Source organism: Anopheles coluzzii, chromosome 2 (assembly GCF_943734685.1).
Source record: "Anopheles coluzzii chromosome 2, AcolN3, whole genome shotgun sequence".
Taxonomy (NCBI): Eukaryota; Metazoa; Arthropoda; class Insecta; order Diptera; family Culicidae; genus Anopheles; species Anopheles coluzzii.
The window spans coordinates 57884071-57898141 of NC_064670.1; the positions used below are offsets into that span (position 1 = coordinate 57884071).

At 34.2% G+C, this 14071-nt stretch overlaps 1 protein-coding gene across 9 annotated transcripts in view; it reads right to left on the reverse strand.

Annotated features, from left to right (window-relative positions):
- Positions 1-4469: 4469 nt before the first annotated feature.
- The window catches only part of LOC120949887 (homeotic protein Sex combs reduced-like), a 42601-nt gene continuing 32999 nt past the window's right edge, over positions 4470-14071 (reverse strand). For all 9 annotated transcript variants that reach the window (XM_040367469.2, XM_040367468.2, XM_040367467.2 and 6 more), the window contains one exon: positions 4470-8084. In XM_040367469.2, the coding sequence (XP_040223403.2) occupies positions 7780-8084 (305 nt within the window). In that variant the 3' untranslated portion in view covers positions 4470-7779. The remainder of the gene's footprint in view (positions 8085-14071) is intronic.

Below are 14071 nucleotides of genomic sequence, written 5' to 3' on the forward strand. Positions count from 1 at the left end.
GGGATAATCCGGAAGGTACAAGTAGGCACAACAACTTCGATATGTGCAACGCAACGCAAACAATTACGACCGGAACTCGCCGCTCCAGCGGATAGGAGTTGCTTTTAGTTTTTTGTACCTAGTGATCCTAATGATCTTCTCAATCTCGTTGCATTTACGTGTTGGAACTGATTCTAACATGCTATAAGGCCATAGCATAACGTTGGATAAAAGAGAAGGATTAGCAGAAAAGGATTTCTTTTGTTGGTTTCTTATTTCTTAGCTTGAACTATAAAAACTAGATACATGTTATAAATTTATGTGTTGATTTGATGTTGATTGTTTATAAAAAAAAAACAAGTAAATTTATATTATATAAAAAAAAACCATATTTTAACTAAATAGAGTGATAAAACATCTCAAATAACTCAAACAGCGATAAAATATCCTTTTTGTGAGCTTTTAAACATGGTTTTTAATATTATTTACACTGTTATATCAACTGGGGTGGAGCAGTAGATATGGCTAACCGACTGAAATGGTTTTTTTATATGAAGTTTTCAACTGCATATCCCACTGCTCGACTTTTTAACCACGTTGCTATGGCGGCAAACACCATTCCACTCCACCGCCAAACCGATCGGTTAGCGAAGATTCTGATTGAGAAAACGCAATTGGATAATGTGGTGATTTCCGAAACATTTTTTATTAATTACAGCTTTTTATTTCGTCCAATCGAATAGTTGCGTCCATCCTTGCTAAGATCAATCACAAGACTGACGATTTTCCTCCTCTCCTCTAAAAGCCTCATATTTTGACACTTCCGTACGAATGGATGTATCGCCTCTCGCTATCTCACTCTCTCTGCGATTAGCCTGATTTTTATTTTGAATGCGCCGATACTTTTCGTTAATCGCTATTCTATAGTAAATATGTTCATGTTTCTACCTAATAAACTTATATTTGTATGTTCCTATCTGATTTTCTGATTATCTGATCATCATTAAATGATTGTTACTTGCATAAATCGAATCTATGATGTATATTTATTTTCCTTCCTGCTCTCGATCCCTACAGATAACAATGGAATTTTGCTAATCGATCGACTAAATTATCCACTCCGTTATCGACTTTCGTTCCCGATCAGGCCCATTGTTGTATGAAACTTACCCGTACTCTGGTGTGGTGTCGTTTCTAACACAACCTTACTGCGCGCGCGGTGCTTCAAATGAAGGAAGCTCAAATTGTGCTGCACACCCACGGCTTGCTACCACTTTCATCCTTTATTTTTCACTTCACCACATTAGATTTATACCAAAAATTATTGAAAAACTTTCCACTTTATCTACAGTCAAATTTGTTTACATTTTACATAGGCAGTAAGCCAGGCAGGAGCCGACATATACAGGGTTTGAATGATTTTTATTTGTTTACTCAAAATTTTTGGATGTTTTATTAATCAATCCCACGATTTATTGAGCGAATCCCATTATTACTGGATGATTTGCATGGAATTGTCATCAATTGTAAAAAAATGATTCGATAATCTATGGATTACAGTGAATAAATCATACGACGAAACCAAACAAATACGGAACTAACCATCAAGTTGTAGGAAAACCTGTAAAGCCAGCCTTGCGCACCAACACACTGAAAGGTATTATGCAAGAAGTCATACGACCATAGCCGAGGGGTAGGAAGAAGTTCAGTGAAGGGAGGGTTGAAAGCTTGGCTGGCGAGTACTGTTCTATGCGGAAGCGAGACAACTACAGAGTGAGAGACTATTAGAGCAAGAGATCCCCAAAAAACCCTCGCATTGCTTCGCGGGAAGATCCGTTTGTACCATGCCGCTCATACGTAGGACAGACTGATAGCTATGTCCATTTGGGGTAAATGCAGGCCGGAACCGCCAGCGATTGTCTTATTTGAACATTATTGATAGTCCTTCTTTTTTCAGTACATGTTTGTCCCTTTAGTTTGGAAATCTTTACAGCTTTTATTTGTGTATAGTGTTGTCATACCAATCGTGTTCGAAGTTTCCTATAACAACAGTCAAGGCTGTTTACTAAATGTTTTGTCTTTTTCTAGTTTTTATGAATTTTTTATTCACTTTCAACCTCTGTAATTTAAAAATACCTCTTAGTTGCCATTCTCATCGCCTCTAAAATAAGAGAAAGAAGACTGTAGTTGAAAACGATTCAGACGTTGAGTTGACTGCGATTCATTCTCATGGATTGCGATCCATAGCAAACGGCTAAAGATTCAAGGGAAAGTGAGAACAGAATTTATACAGTACTACTTAGCCTGATAGTCAGTTCTACAGGGCGATAGTCCATTCTGGGCTTGAACCTATGACAGACATGTTGTATCGTACGAGTAGGCATCTGTACTCTTTTAGACCACGATAAAAAGGATAGAAGTTTCAGACAGGTTTTTTTGGAGCCAGATCCAACATAGGAATTAGAGATGTAAGATCAGATTCGGATTGGTTCAAATGATCCTGATCAGTAAATTGAGCGAGTGAAAAATGCATCAGTTTTTCATGGTTTCTCTGAATCATGGTTTCTCTGAAAGAAACAGAGGCGAATGAGCGAATGTACCAAATGAGCAAGTGAGCAGGTATCATTATCGGATCAGCATTCTTCTCTCTTCAGATAGCATAACAGACATATCTTACACGTATTATTTATACCTTTATCTTTATACCAAAACGAGAAAACATGACTGGTCACACTGCTCAGATCTGAATAACGCTTTGAATTCGATCACACAAGTATTTTAAGCAGTGTATACACGAAAAGCACATTTGTTCACAATGTATGGAAATATCTGCGTGCGAGGCGTCAATTCCATACATAACTTGACACCTGGGCTTTTTTGCGCTAATGTGGATGCAGCTTTAGCAATATGTTAGCGTATTGTCTACTCGCTAATGACGATAAAAATATAACTGGCTCTCTCATTCGTTCACTCGTTAACACGTAATGCATGTTATCGCCTCGTGCTTTGTTTCATCCAGACTCAAGGACGAACAACATTGGATATAGGATTTTTACAATTTATTCCTGAAATGTTTAAGTCTAAATGTTGACAAATGATCTCACGATTTATTCACCGTCTCCAATATATTTTTGTATAGTTTCCTAATAATTTTGGTACCGTCCTATTGGACATCAATACAGTTCACAAAAAAAAGGCAACGCCCAATAAAAAGTGGGAACGCAATAAAAACTATGGAAAGCATAAAAAAATTGGAAACAATAAAAAAAAAACTTGGTAGAGGCATGTAAAAGATGTTCTCTTTCTTTTTGGCATCAACTGACAGGTTTAGCAGAGAACGAACGATTAAATGATTGGTCCGATCAAATGATCCGGATCTCCTTTATGAATGAACCGGAACTGAGCCGATCATCAAAAAGAACCGTTTTTAACAACGCTAACATTTAACGTTCCGAATGTTGTCACGATCTGTTCCTGGATTGGTACAGGTTCGGATTCACTTACCAAACGATATGTAGACGGAAAAAATCCAGAACCATTATAGATACGGGATCTGTTCCAGGACTAGTATAAGTTCAGTTACTGGTATGGATTCCAGGATTGGTATGGGATCAGTTTCAGTATCTGTATGGTGTCAGCATCAGTTTCCATCTCGACACAGAACAAGGATTAGTTTCAGTACCAGTATGGTGTCGGGATCCGTCCCAGGGCCTGTGTCGTGTTTAAACCAGTTTTAAGATCTGGAATCAGTTTCAGTACCGTTATAAGTTATGTAAAAGTTCCTGGAACGACACGGATTTGAAATCAGTTCCAGGATCGTGATGGGTTCCTAGCCCTATTACAGTTTTGCCCGAGTAGTGGCTAGTTAAACAGGCCTTTACAGTTTTGCCGAGTGCTTCAGCTATTCCTAAAAGATTATTGATTTTTTTTTATTAGACTAAATTTTTCGGATTAATTGTAGTTGGGGTGCGGTCCGCTGGTATAGTCGTCAACTCGTACGACTTAATGATAAGCCCGTCTTGAGTTTAAGCCTCATTTGGACCATTCGTCCGTAGCAAGAACTGACTATTCGACTGTATGTTACCTAATAGTTCTCAAAAGCCTGTGAAGATCGGCAAATAGACTGGATTAATTTCACAGGAAAACAAATATTGGTGTAATGCGTGAAAATTTAAAGGCCTTTTTTTCAAAATTCACAAAACTGTGAAGGGTTTATCTGTTTGTCTTTATGTGTCTCTTGAATCTAAGATAATTTCTCTAAGATTTGCATTGTCTTAAAAAATAAAACCTAGGCTTTTATATTAAAGTTGTTAAATATCCCCACAATTATGTATATTGCATAACTCTATTTAATGAACTAATCAAAAATAGCCCTATTTTTTCAAATTAAATAGTTACCTCATCTAAAAAAAAGAGTAAAACAAGATGAAATCAGCTAGTTAACAATTAACAAAGTAAAATTAATAGATAACATAATAACTTCAATAGGCTTCATGTTTATGTGCTTTATTCTGCATTTTTGCCAGGTATTCAGTGTTTATTTATGTGTCATTCGATTATGACAATGTCTTAACATTATTTTTCCACTGATATTGCAATTGTGACATAACACGCCGTAGTTCATGTATCACGGAAAGAAGAGAATTTTTGTTATAATTTCCCTGTCTTTTGCTCCTGAAACATAGCTATTGATTATTAATTGTTGTTTAATAATCGCCTGTTTTTTGAAGAGGATACTGAAGCTAGTTCAGTGGTATTTTATGTAGTTACAGCATAATTTTTACTTCTTGTGTACCTAGATGTATCAGTACACGATAATCTTTCAGTGTATTGCTGTTTTCCATGATGTGCTCGAATATATTGTTAGAAGTCTCTTCATTGAATCTATGACTTTCGCAAGACGAATCTTGCCTTAAATGTAAAGTGTACTAAAACAAAATAAATAAAATACCCTAATAAAAACACATTATTGGAATATACGAGGTATTCCAATTAGGTTTTACATCCAGCTGACAAAGACAATGTTTTGACAATTGAATAGTGAAACAAATAGCAGACCCTAATAATATTGAAATGAATCAGTAAAGCTCATTAGAGGTACAGGCAGGTTTTACCCGACAACGGTTATTGTTCCAAAGAAAATTAAGAAAGAAGATTGTGAACATACAGAGGTCATAATTAAATTTAAAGAAATGTATTCGAACAGAATTACTTTTTGGAATTTGTAGTCATTTCCATCATAATATCATCGTCCGTATGTCAAGCTGGTAATTGCTAAGCAGATGTTTTCAATTATTCAGAAAAAATAAAACTATATACAGTCTGTGAGAGCTAGTACATGTATGAACGTAAACATAAAATGGGTATGTTTTCTATATATTATCAAAATTATCAGGCTTATCTATTCTGATCTCCGTTCGATACTAGTCGAGACAATGAACTCCAATGTAAATATATTCATTCAAACATACTCACTAAATTCTTAAACTCGAACTCGAAATGACTCCACTGTCAGAATAGAATACCGCTGTGTATATTTTTTAACACCAACTATGATTCAAATTATTTGTCTCACTATTCAAATGTCAGAACAATGCTTTACAGTCTTATAAGACGTTTTGTGTAATTTTCCCGGAATGCTGCAAAAATTGATCAATAACTTCTTGATTTTTTGTTCCCTCCATGATATAACATTTTTTGATTTACCTTATTTTAAGTGTGCATGAAGGAGGTTGTATCATTTGTTTTGTTTGGGATCAAATGTTTTAACATTATTAGATTTTTCATTTTATTAGACTTTTTTCTAAAGTCTGCAAGGTCTATAATTCTGTTGCTTGGTATAGACATTATTTTTCATATATCATTACAAATGTGTTACATTGTACCTATCTCACTTTTGTTTGATGGAGTTTCTCTTGTAATTATATTGATTGCTATTAATTTCCGCAATCTTTTAACGAGCAACAAAAAGAAAAGAACCTGCACTCTACTTCCTATAGATTCCTGCAATATGTAATTTTGTTTGAGATGCTATGTACAAAAACGAGTCATTCACTAATGTTTCGAATTTAATTTAATTGTTTTAATCCAACTTTTTCGTCTCATAGCTACGGTGTAACTTAAACAATCAAAGTAAAAATGAATGATTATAATCCACTTATGTGCAGGATATGGTTATTAGCCAAATAGGCTAATAAAATAAAACAGCCCTGTACGAGTCCGAATTTGCTGTCATTACTATACGTATGTCAATAATGAGCATTTAATGATGTACGTTGACAATGATTAACTGGCTGCTTCCCTGCTTTGATCACAATCAAATATTAAATTTCCACAAAAGCCTCCATAGTTCTTACGTTGCAGTGTTTTAAAATGTACATAATTTTAAATGAATTTGTTTTAACTAACGAAGTAAGAAAAGTGATTCGAAAATGTTTGACGGAATTTGTAGATGTATTAAATACGATTTTTGTGCTTAAATTATGATCCATTCAACCTGTCAAATACACACAAATCATTCGTTGTAAATATTATAGTGAATTTGTTAACCGTTGTAATTTTCCGTAACTTTCCTAAAAAAAAAACATTTTCCAAACATACGTGATTCTTCATATCTGTGATAACATTTACCTCACGAAATCATGTTTTTGATAGATAGAACGTAGGATATAATGAACACAAAATAAATATTAATGTTTTACTGCTCGAAGCTTATCTTTTCGTTTAAAAAATTCGATATGGTCCTAAGTGTGATCTATTCGTATTGCATTACATGTTCGAGTCTTGAAATTGTACTCAAATCAGGAATATCAAACCTTAGACATGAAATTCCGACTATAGTCAAGATAGTTAAACAAAAACATAAAGAAAGTATTTAGAAAACAAAACAGAAGAGCCAGTTAGCTGCTGAAATAAATTTTCACAAGTAATTATCATTTCTTTTAACCTATATAGAAGATTGATGTTGAGCTTGGTAGGACTGGAACATGTTGAGAGTATATTTTATTCTTCTCAACTTAAGTACCCATCAGATTTGCAACACTAGCTTATCCTACATAAATGTTTCGGGAACATTTTTGAAACATTTCTTACAATCTAATATAGGGGAGCCACGTGTATTGCGAGGCTAGCTTTTCGAATACTGATTAGAGAAGAGCTTGTAATCGATAGGAGAATCCGCTATAATTCTCTTCCACTGTACGTTATGGTTGTGGGAAGGGTGGATTGTTTAGCGAAAATTATTTACATTGTATGGTAATTTAGTTACTACGATGAAAGAGCAAATAAAGTGGTTGTATGCTGCACGTAGTACAAAGGATATGTAGGAGTTTTAAAGTACAGTGGAAGAAAATCAGTTTGCAAATCTCGTATCCATTATTGAGCGTACAATCTAGACACACTTCGATGGGTGTGCTGTATGTAGCATGCATTCTAATGAACAAAGAATGTCACATTCATGTTGTGTTAGCATCCCAACGACAGCTCACAATACAGTTACAGTTGCTATAAAGCATTCCATCAGAGATATCACGGACTTATGAACATCTTACAGGAGAAAAGATGTTCTAAACTAAAATTGGATGTCCCTTCTTGATCAGAACTAGTCACATATTGTAGACCATAGACAAATCAAAACTCCTGATTATACTTCGTAGTATCAGAAGGCGTACTGCTTCCACCACCACCACTTACACCGCCGCCTCCAAATAGTACGCTATCTTGATTGCCCTGATATCCCTGATACTGTTCCTGGTAGAGCTGGTTGAGTCTCTAACCAGTACCCGAAAAGTGCCACGCGTCCTATGCGCTCAAATGCGCAAACTGTGACGGATGAATATCAAATTGATAAGGATGACCATATGGAGACATGTGATACGGCACAATATTCATCGATGCCATCTTGTGTTCTTTTTTCCACTTCATTCGTCGATTCTGGAACCAGATTTTGATCTGTCGCTCGGTTAAACACAGTGCGTGTGCTATCTCGATCCGTCGTCTGCGAGTTAAATATCGGTTGAAGTGAAACTCTTTCTCTAGCTCGAGCGTTTGATAACGCGTGTATGAAGTGCGTTGTCGTTTCGTTTCTCCATTAGCATTCACCGTGCCTTATTATACGGTCATTGACAAGTACGTTGGTCCATTGATCAAATTGATGACCACGATGCAAAGTCCAACACATACCAGCGTTGATATGGAGACATGTAAGAAAGAGAAAAAAAATAATAAAAAGAGTTAGTAAATAAACAGGATCCATTAGATATAGATTAACTGTTATAGATAGACTAATATAGATTAACTTTTTATCTACAATCAGCTAATCAGTATGAAAGTGGCTAGACTTGAGTAATTGAGATATTGAGTACACTCATTTAATGAGTGAATCACGTCCTTTTGTAACTTTTGATTTTACGGAATTAGATGAAGAACAAAACTAAGAAAAATAAATGCAAAAAGGTTATACTTTCATTCTTACAGCATTAAGGCGTTAACACAACGGACCCTATCCTCTTTTAAATGCTAGAAAACAACACCCCGCTAGAGGAATTCAAATAAATGCCAGCTTTCAGGAAAACCATAATTAATCTTCTTCATGAAATTTCCTCGAGATGTTTACTCACTGGAGCATTGTTATGCGGTTGTCAGTAGCTCAATCGTTTCAGAATTTCAGCATACGCTGTCAACGTAGTCAAACCTTCAATTTACAATGTAGGTTTATCAAAATGATAATGAAGACCCCTTTTCAATCGTGTTTTTATTATCCTCACAAACGTAGGCACGTTTTAGAAACGTTCAAATTTTTGCTATCGATTGCTCATTTTCATATGATACATATACATTCTAAATAATACGAAATCCCAAAAGTTCGATACATCCAACGATTCTTTATGTAGAATTGTAGGCACACACAAAGAAATGTAAGTTGAAATGGATTTGCTCCAAAAACATTAAACCAACTGTCATCTCGAATAAAGAGCTCTTTCATTTTTTTGTAAGTGATTTATATACTTTACTGTATAAATATAAGTTTTCATTTATTTTTTAGGCTACATGCTTGAATGCAACACTTTATATTTAACAAAACAATCCGGAGCTGCATCAACTCGTACCACTAAACAAACAACATAGAAGATAACAAACATTGGAAACCTTCAACACAAATAAGGAATGTGATGGTCTGAGAATTCCCAATTCCAATTTCCAATACAACTCCTTTTATGAGTTGTAGTGATGTCGAGGTTGTTATATTCATAGCAAATTTCGCAAATGTAATTTATCATTCTTGCTGGTCTGGTCATTTCTAAGCTGTTAAGACATTTCAAAGGGATTGATTGCTATACAGAATATACACACATTATGTGTGAGTTTTTTCTTCAATGCCGTATGGTTTATGCCATAAAACATAGATGGTTTATCAAATTAAATAAATATTATAATATAGATGAACTTCAAACTGAATTGAGCAAGATGTGATTGTCAGTTGAAGCATAGAGCATAGCCGTTGAAAATCTTGGTTTACCATGTATAGCGAATTGGCAATATAACGTTCATTCATGCATAACCTGTTTCTTCTTCTTCTTCTTTGGCTCAACAACCGTTGTCGGCCAAGGCCTGCCTGTACCACTTTGTGGTTTAGCTTTCAGTGACTTATTGATTTCCCCCATATCAGGATAGTCAGTCCTACGTATGGCGGCACGGTCCATTTGGGGCTTGAACCCATGACGTTCGTATTATTAAGTCGTACGAGTTGATGACTGTACCACGAGACCGGCCAACCTATCCCCTGTTTACAATGATTTTTTTTATCAGAGTAAATATGTAACAAGATAAGTTTAAATTTAGGTCACAATATCAATCTGAATTGAAGTCTTTGCTGAATTAATTTTGCATGATTAATTTGTTGTCCCGAATTGCTTCATTAGTAGTTTGAACCAAGAACCGAGCACTAATTCCGTTATGGTACTGTAGACGGTGTAATATAATCATTTCATTTGAAGTGAATTATTTTTGGACTTAAAAAAAACATACAAGAAATCAAATTGTTCACCATTGTTGAATAATGCTAATAATGTTGTGATTTTTTATACACCTGTTTTTTCCAACATTTGCAGACAAGTCAATGCTGTAATATTTTGAAACATGTTTCTGTTTTTCAAAATCGTAAAGCTGACTATTTAGTTTTTTAATAAAATAGCATTTAATGTTACTCTACAATAAAATTATACATTTTTATATTTAAAAAAAGATCGTTTTCACAAGCCGAATATGTAATGTGTTTTAATGCAAGTTAGCATTAATTAAACAATTCTAAAACATGCAAATCAAAGAAATAATAATAAAAAGTAAAAAGTTTGTTTTTCGTTCATTTAACGTTTTTCGTGTAAATAGATATATACTTACTAAATGCCGCGTCATTTTTAGGATATTTTTTGTATGATATTCCAAATTCTGAATTGGCTGAATACCAAAATAATTCATATTAACTCATTTCATAAACAACAAGATCAAGAAAAAAAAACTTAATGATACAACAAAACAAACTGTGCAACAAATTCTTTATCCAGATCTGAATGGTTTTAAGTAGGACAACATCACATTCATCATTGCTACATCACAGCATAGCGTCGTTTAAAATGAGAGCTAATCCAAGTCTTGACAATATGTAATATCTTCAGCAGTGGCCTTCGGACCGATGAGAAAGGCCAAAAGAATTCTACAGTTGATTGAAAATGTCTGCGGATCACACGTTGTAGAGCTGTCGGCTACTTTTTCCGTTGACGCATGATTTCTGGCTTTCGGTAAACTAAATTCCTTGCTTGCTGCTCAATCGCATTAAGGCCGCGTTGTACGTTAGCAAAGAAGATCATGTTTTGTGTTTAGAAGAATGTTTTCGTAACCGAATGATCACTTCAAAACGCCACGTTTTACCTTCCTCTGTGCTTCTCACTTGTTTTTGAGTCAGTTATTTCTTCTTTTTACCAATGACATGAATCGTCTAAAAGACAAGTGACAAAATGTTGACACGCAACAATCACACATGCATAAACGACAACAACTTAGGTAGACATAAATGTTCGCAATAGGGGATGCATTAAATGAGGTTAAGATTATTAAACATGTTATAGTGCTTTTCAAATGTTTTATTTTGTTCAAAATATTTCTACTTGCGATACGGAATTGTGTTATATTTATGATAATTTCATTCATGTTATTCCATATCAATATCAATTAGCACTATTAATTGCAACCTATCCAATTGATATATAATTTTATACTTTAAATCTATTTGCACTCATGCAAAAAATAGTTCGGAAATTCAAGAAATTTCAATTTATGGATAGCATTGCAAGATACTCATATAAATCGCAGTAGAATGAGTTGTAGTATTTTGAATTGTTGAGATTTATATATTTAAGCATTAAGAGTGTATTAGACAACAGAAACATTCACACTTGTAAGAAACTTCTTACGATGAATATACTTACTTACTTATACAATCCGGCTTATTGATTCTAAACTACATATTCAATTCAAGCGGATGGACGAATTCTTCAGATTCACTGTGCATGTTCGATGAGTGTGAAAAGTGTGTTGGCTTCTTGGTTAATTATATAATTAGAGCAATGATCAAGAACTAGGCCGCTCTAGCTTTAGTGTTTGATTTTTTGCTTCCACGATAGATGTCATTCTCATATTTAAAATCTGTTTGTTGACCTCGCATTGTCAAAGGGATAAAATAAAATAACACATGACTATTTTCAAAACTTTTATTAGTTTTGCGATGTGTATACTTTAAAAAGTTTTAAATTAAAACAAGTATTACAAATCGATTTATTTAGTTAATGTAATATAATATAACAATAATATATATATATATATATATATATATATATATATATATATATATATATATATATATATATATATATATATATATATATATATATATATATATATATATATATATATATATATATATATATATATATATATAATATATATATATAATAATTGATATATATATATATATATATCCTAATGTACAATCAACATTAACCATTTTAATCAAAGGATCATTACAAAAAATTGATGATCTGCAGTTCGTGCTCAAAAGAGCCCCAGGTATCAAAACCCTACCAGGTGCCTGAAAGTTTACCTTGTCGAGAACTGACGGGGCGTCAATAGAACCGCAAACAAGCTTGTGAAAAATAGGCACTGTGTTGCCATTGTCCTGCATTCGAGTGGTTTAAATCTAAACAAAAGACACCTAACACGGTAGGATGGACATACAAAAACACAAGACCACGGAATACGATGGAACATACAACGAGTAACCTTATTCTGGATTGATTCAATTCTGTCAATCATGTATCGTTGAGATGGATGCCTGTTTATACAAGCAAACTCTAATATTGGTCGGAAAATTGCACAATACAAGGCCTTCACACCAAAACAGTCTTTAAAATTATTTGCAACACGTAACATAAAACCTAGCATGTGATTTGCTTTTGATATCATATGCTCAAAATGTTCCCTAAATGTAAGCTTGCAGTCAATGTAAACTCCTAAATAACAAACTACACTTGAACGAGACACAGAAGTATAATTTAATTTACAATTAAAGATGATTGGGAATCTTTTTCTAGGCAACGTTATTACAATGCATTTCTTGGTATTCACACGCATTAGGTACTGCACACGCATAACTGTACCACGCATTGAATCTGTTCAAACAATCTTGTAGTTTTGGGCAATCGGCATAAGAAGTGACTGGCAAAAAGATCTTTAAGTCATCGGCTTATAGTAATTTGTCGCAATCAGGAAAAACGTTAACAATGTCGTTAACGAATATTGTGAAAAATATGGGCCCTAAGATTGCTGCCTTGTGATACTCCAGAGACATTCGTGAACGGTGTTGATAAGGATGATGCGATATTCACAGTGATGAGCCTGTTGCTTAAATAACTGGTTAATAATCATTGCACTAACGCACCATTTACTCCACATTTTAATAGATTTCTCGTTCTTCTTTTACTTCTTTTTGGGTCAACAACCCTTGTCGGCTAAGGCTTGCTTGTACCACTACTTCTGGGCTTGGCTTTCAGTGACTTATTGATTTCCCCCATAACAGGATAGTCTGTCCTACGTATGGCGGCACGGTTCATTCTAGGCTTCAACCCATGACGAGCATGTTATTAAGTCGTACGAGTTGACGATTGTGCCACGAGACCGGGTTAGTTTCCACGTTAGATTACAAACGATTTACAGAATCGAAGAAGAGGAGAAATCGGTATATCACGTCAACCTGCTTTCCACTATCCAAATGATATGTTTATGTAATATGTTCCAAGTAATATGTATTTTTTACGGAAAGGCAGTGCGATCCTTCAGCGGTGCAAATAATATCACATGTAAAAAACATGAATATTAAACATTAGGATTGAAGAATATTAAACTACATAAAATGCAATCTAATTTTGTTGAAGCAAAGGACGTAAAAAGGACGTAAGCATGTAAACACATAGCATAACCCAAACATTCCATTTGTCTATTTCGCCACGGTCCGAATGGCTATCTTATAGAATATAAAGAAGAAAAAACATGGCTCAAATAACACTAAACCATATCAAATATTCATCAATCAAGCGAGACAATCGCTACTATGACAGCTACTTGTGAGTAGCTCGTAATCATATGTGACCACTTATGTGCTGTTCTCTTCAATATCATATTGGCTCGCAATAATGCTTAGGTATGGTTCGTCCAACTTTTGTCTAGCTCACTTACCTATAACAGATGTCGACATCTGATGTCGTTTCCCAAGTTTTAATATGGTTATTGTTATTGGATCGTTTCACAAGTCTATATTTATTTTTTTTTATTATTCTGTTTTTAATTGGAAGTCCATAAAGAAATATATCTATTTCCAACAATTATTCGAATTCAATTGTTTTTGTTTTACACAGCACTTTTAAACACAGGCTTGAAATGTTGAAAAAAAAAAAATTATGTCAATATTGTGTGATGTCGTACAGAAATATAACTTTCAAGCAATTGGCACGTTGAACAATACTCAGTTGATCATTAATCATGA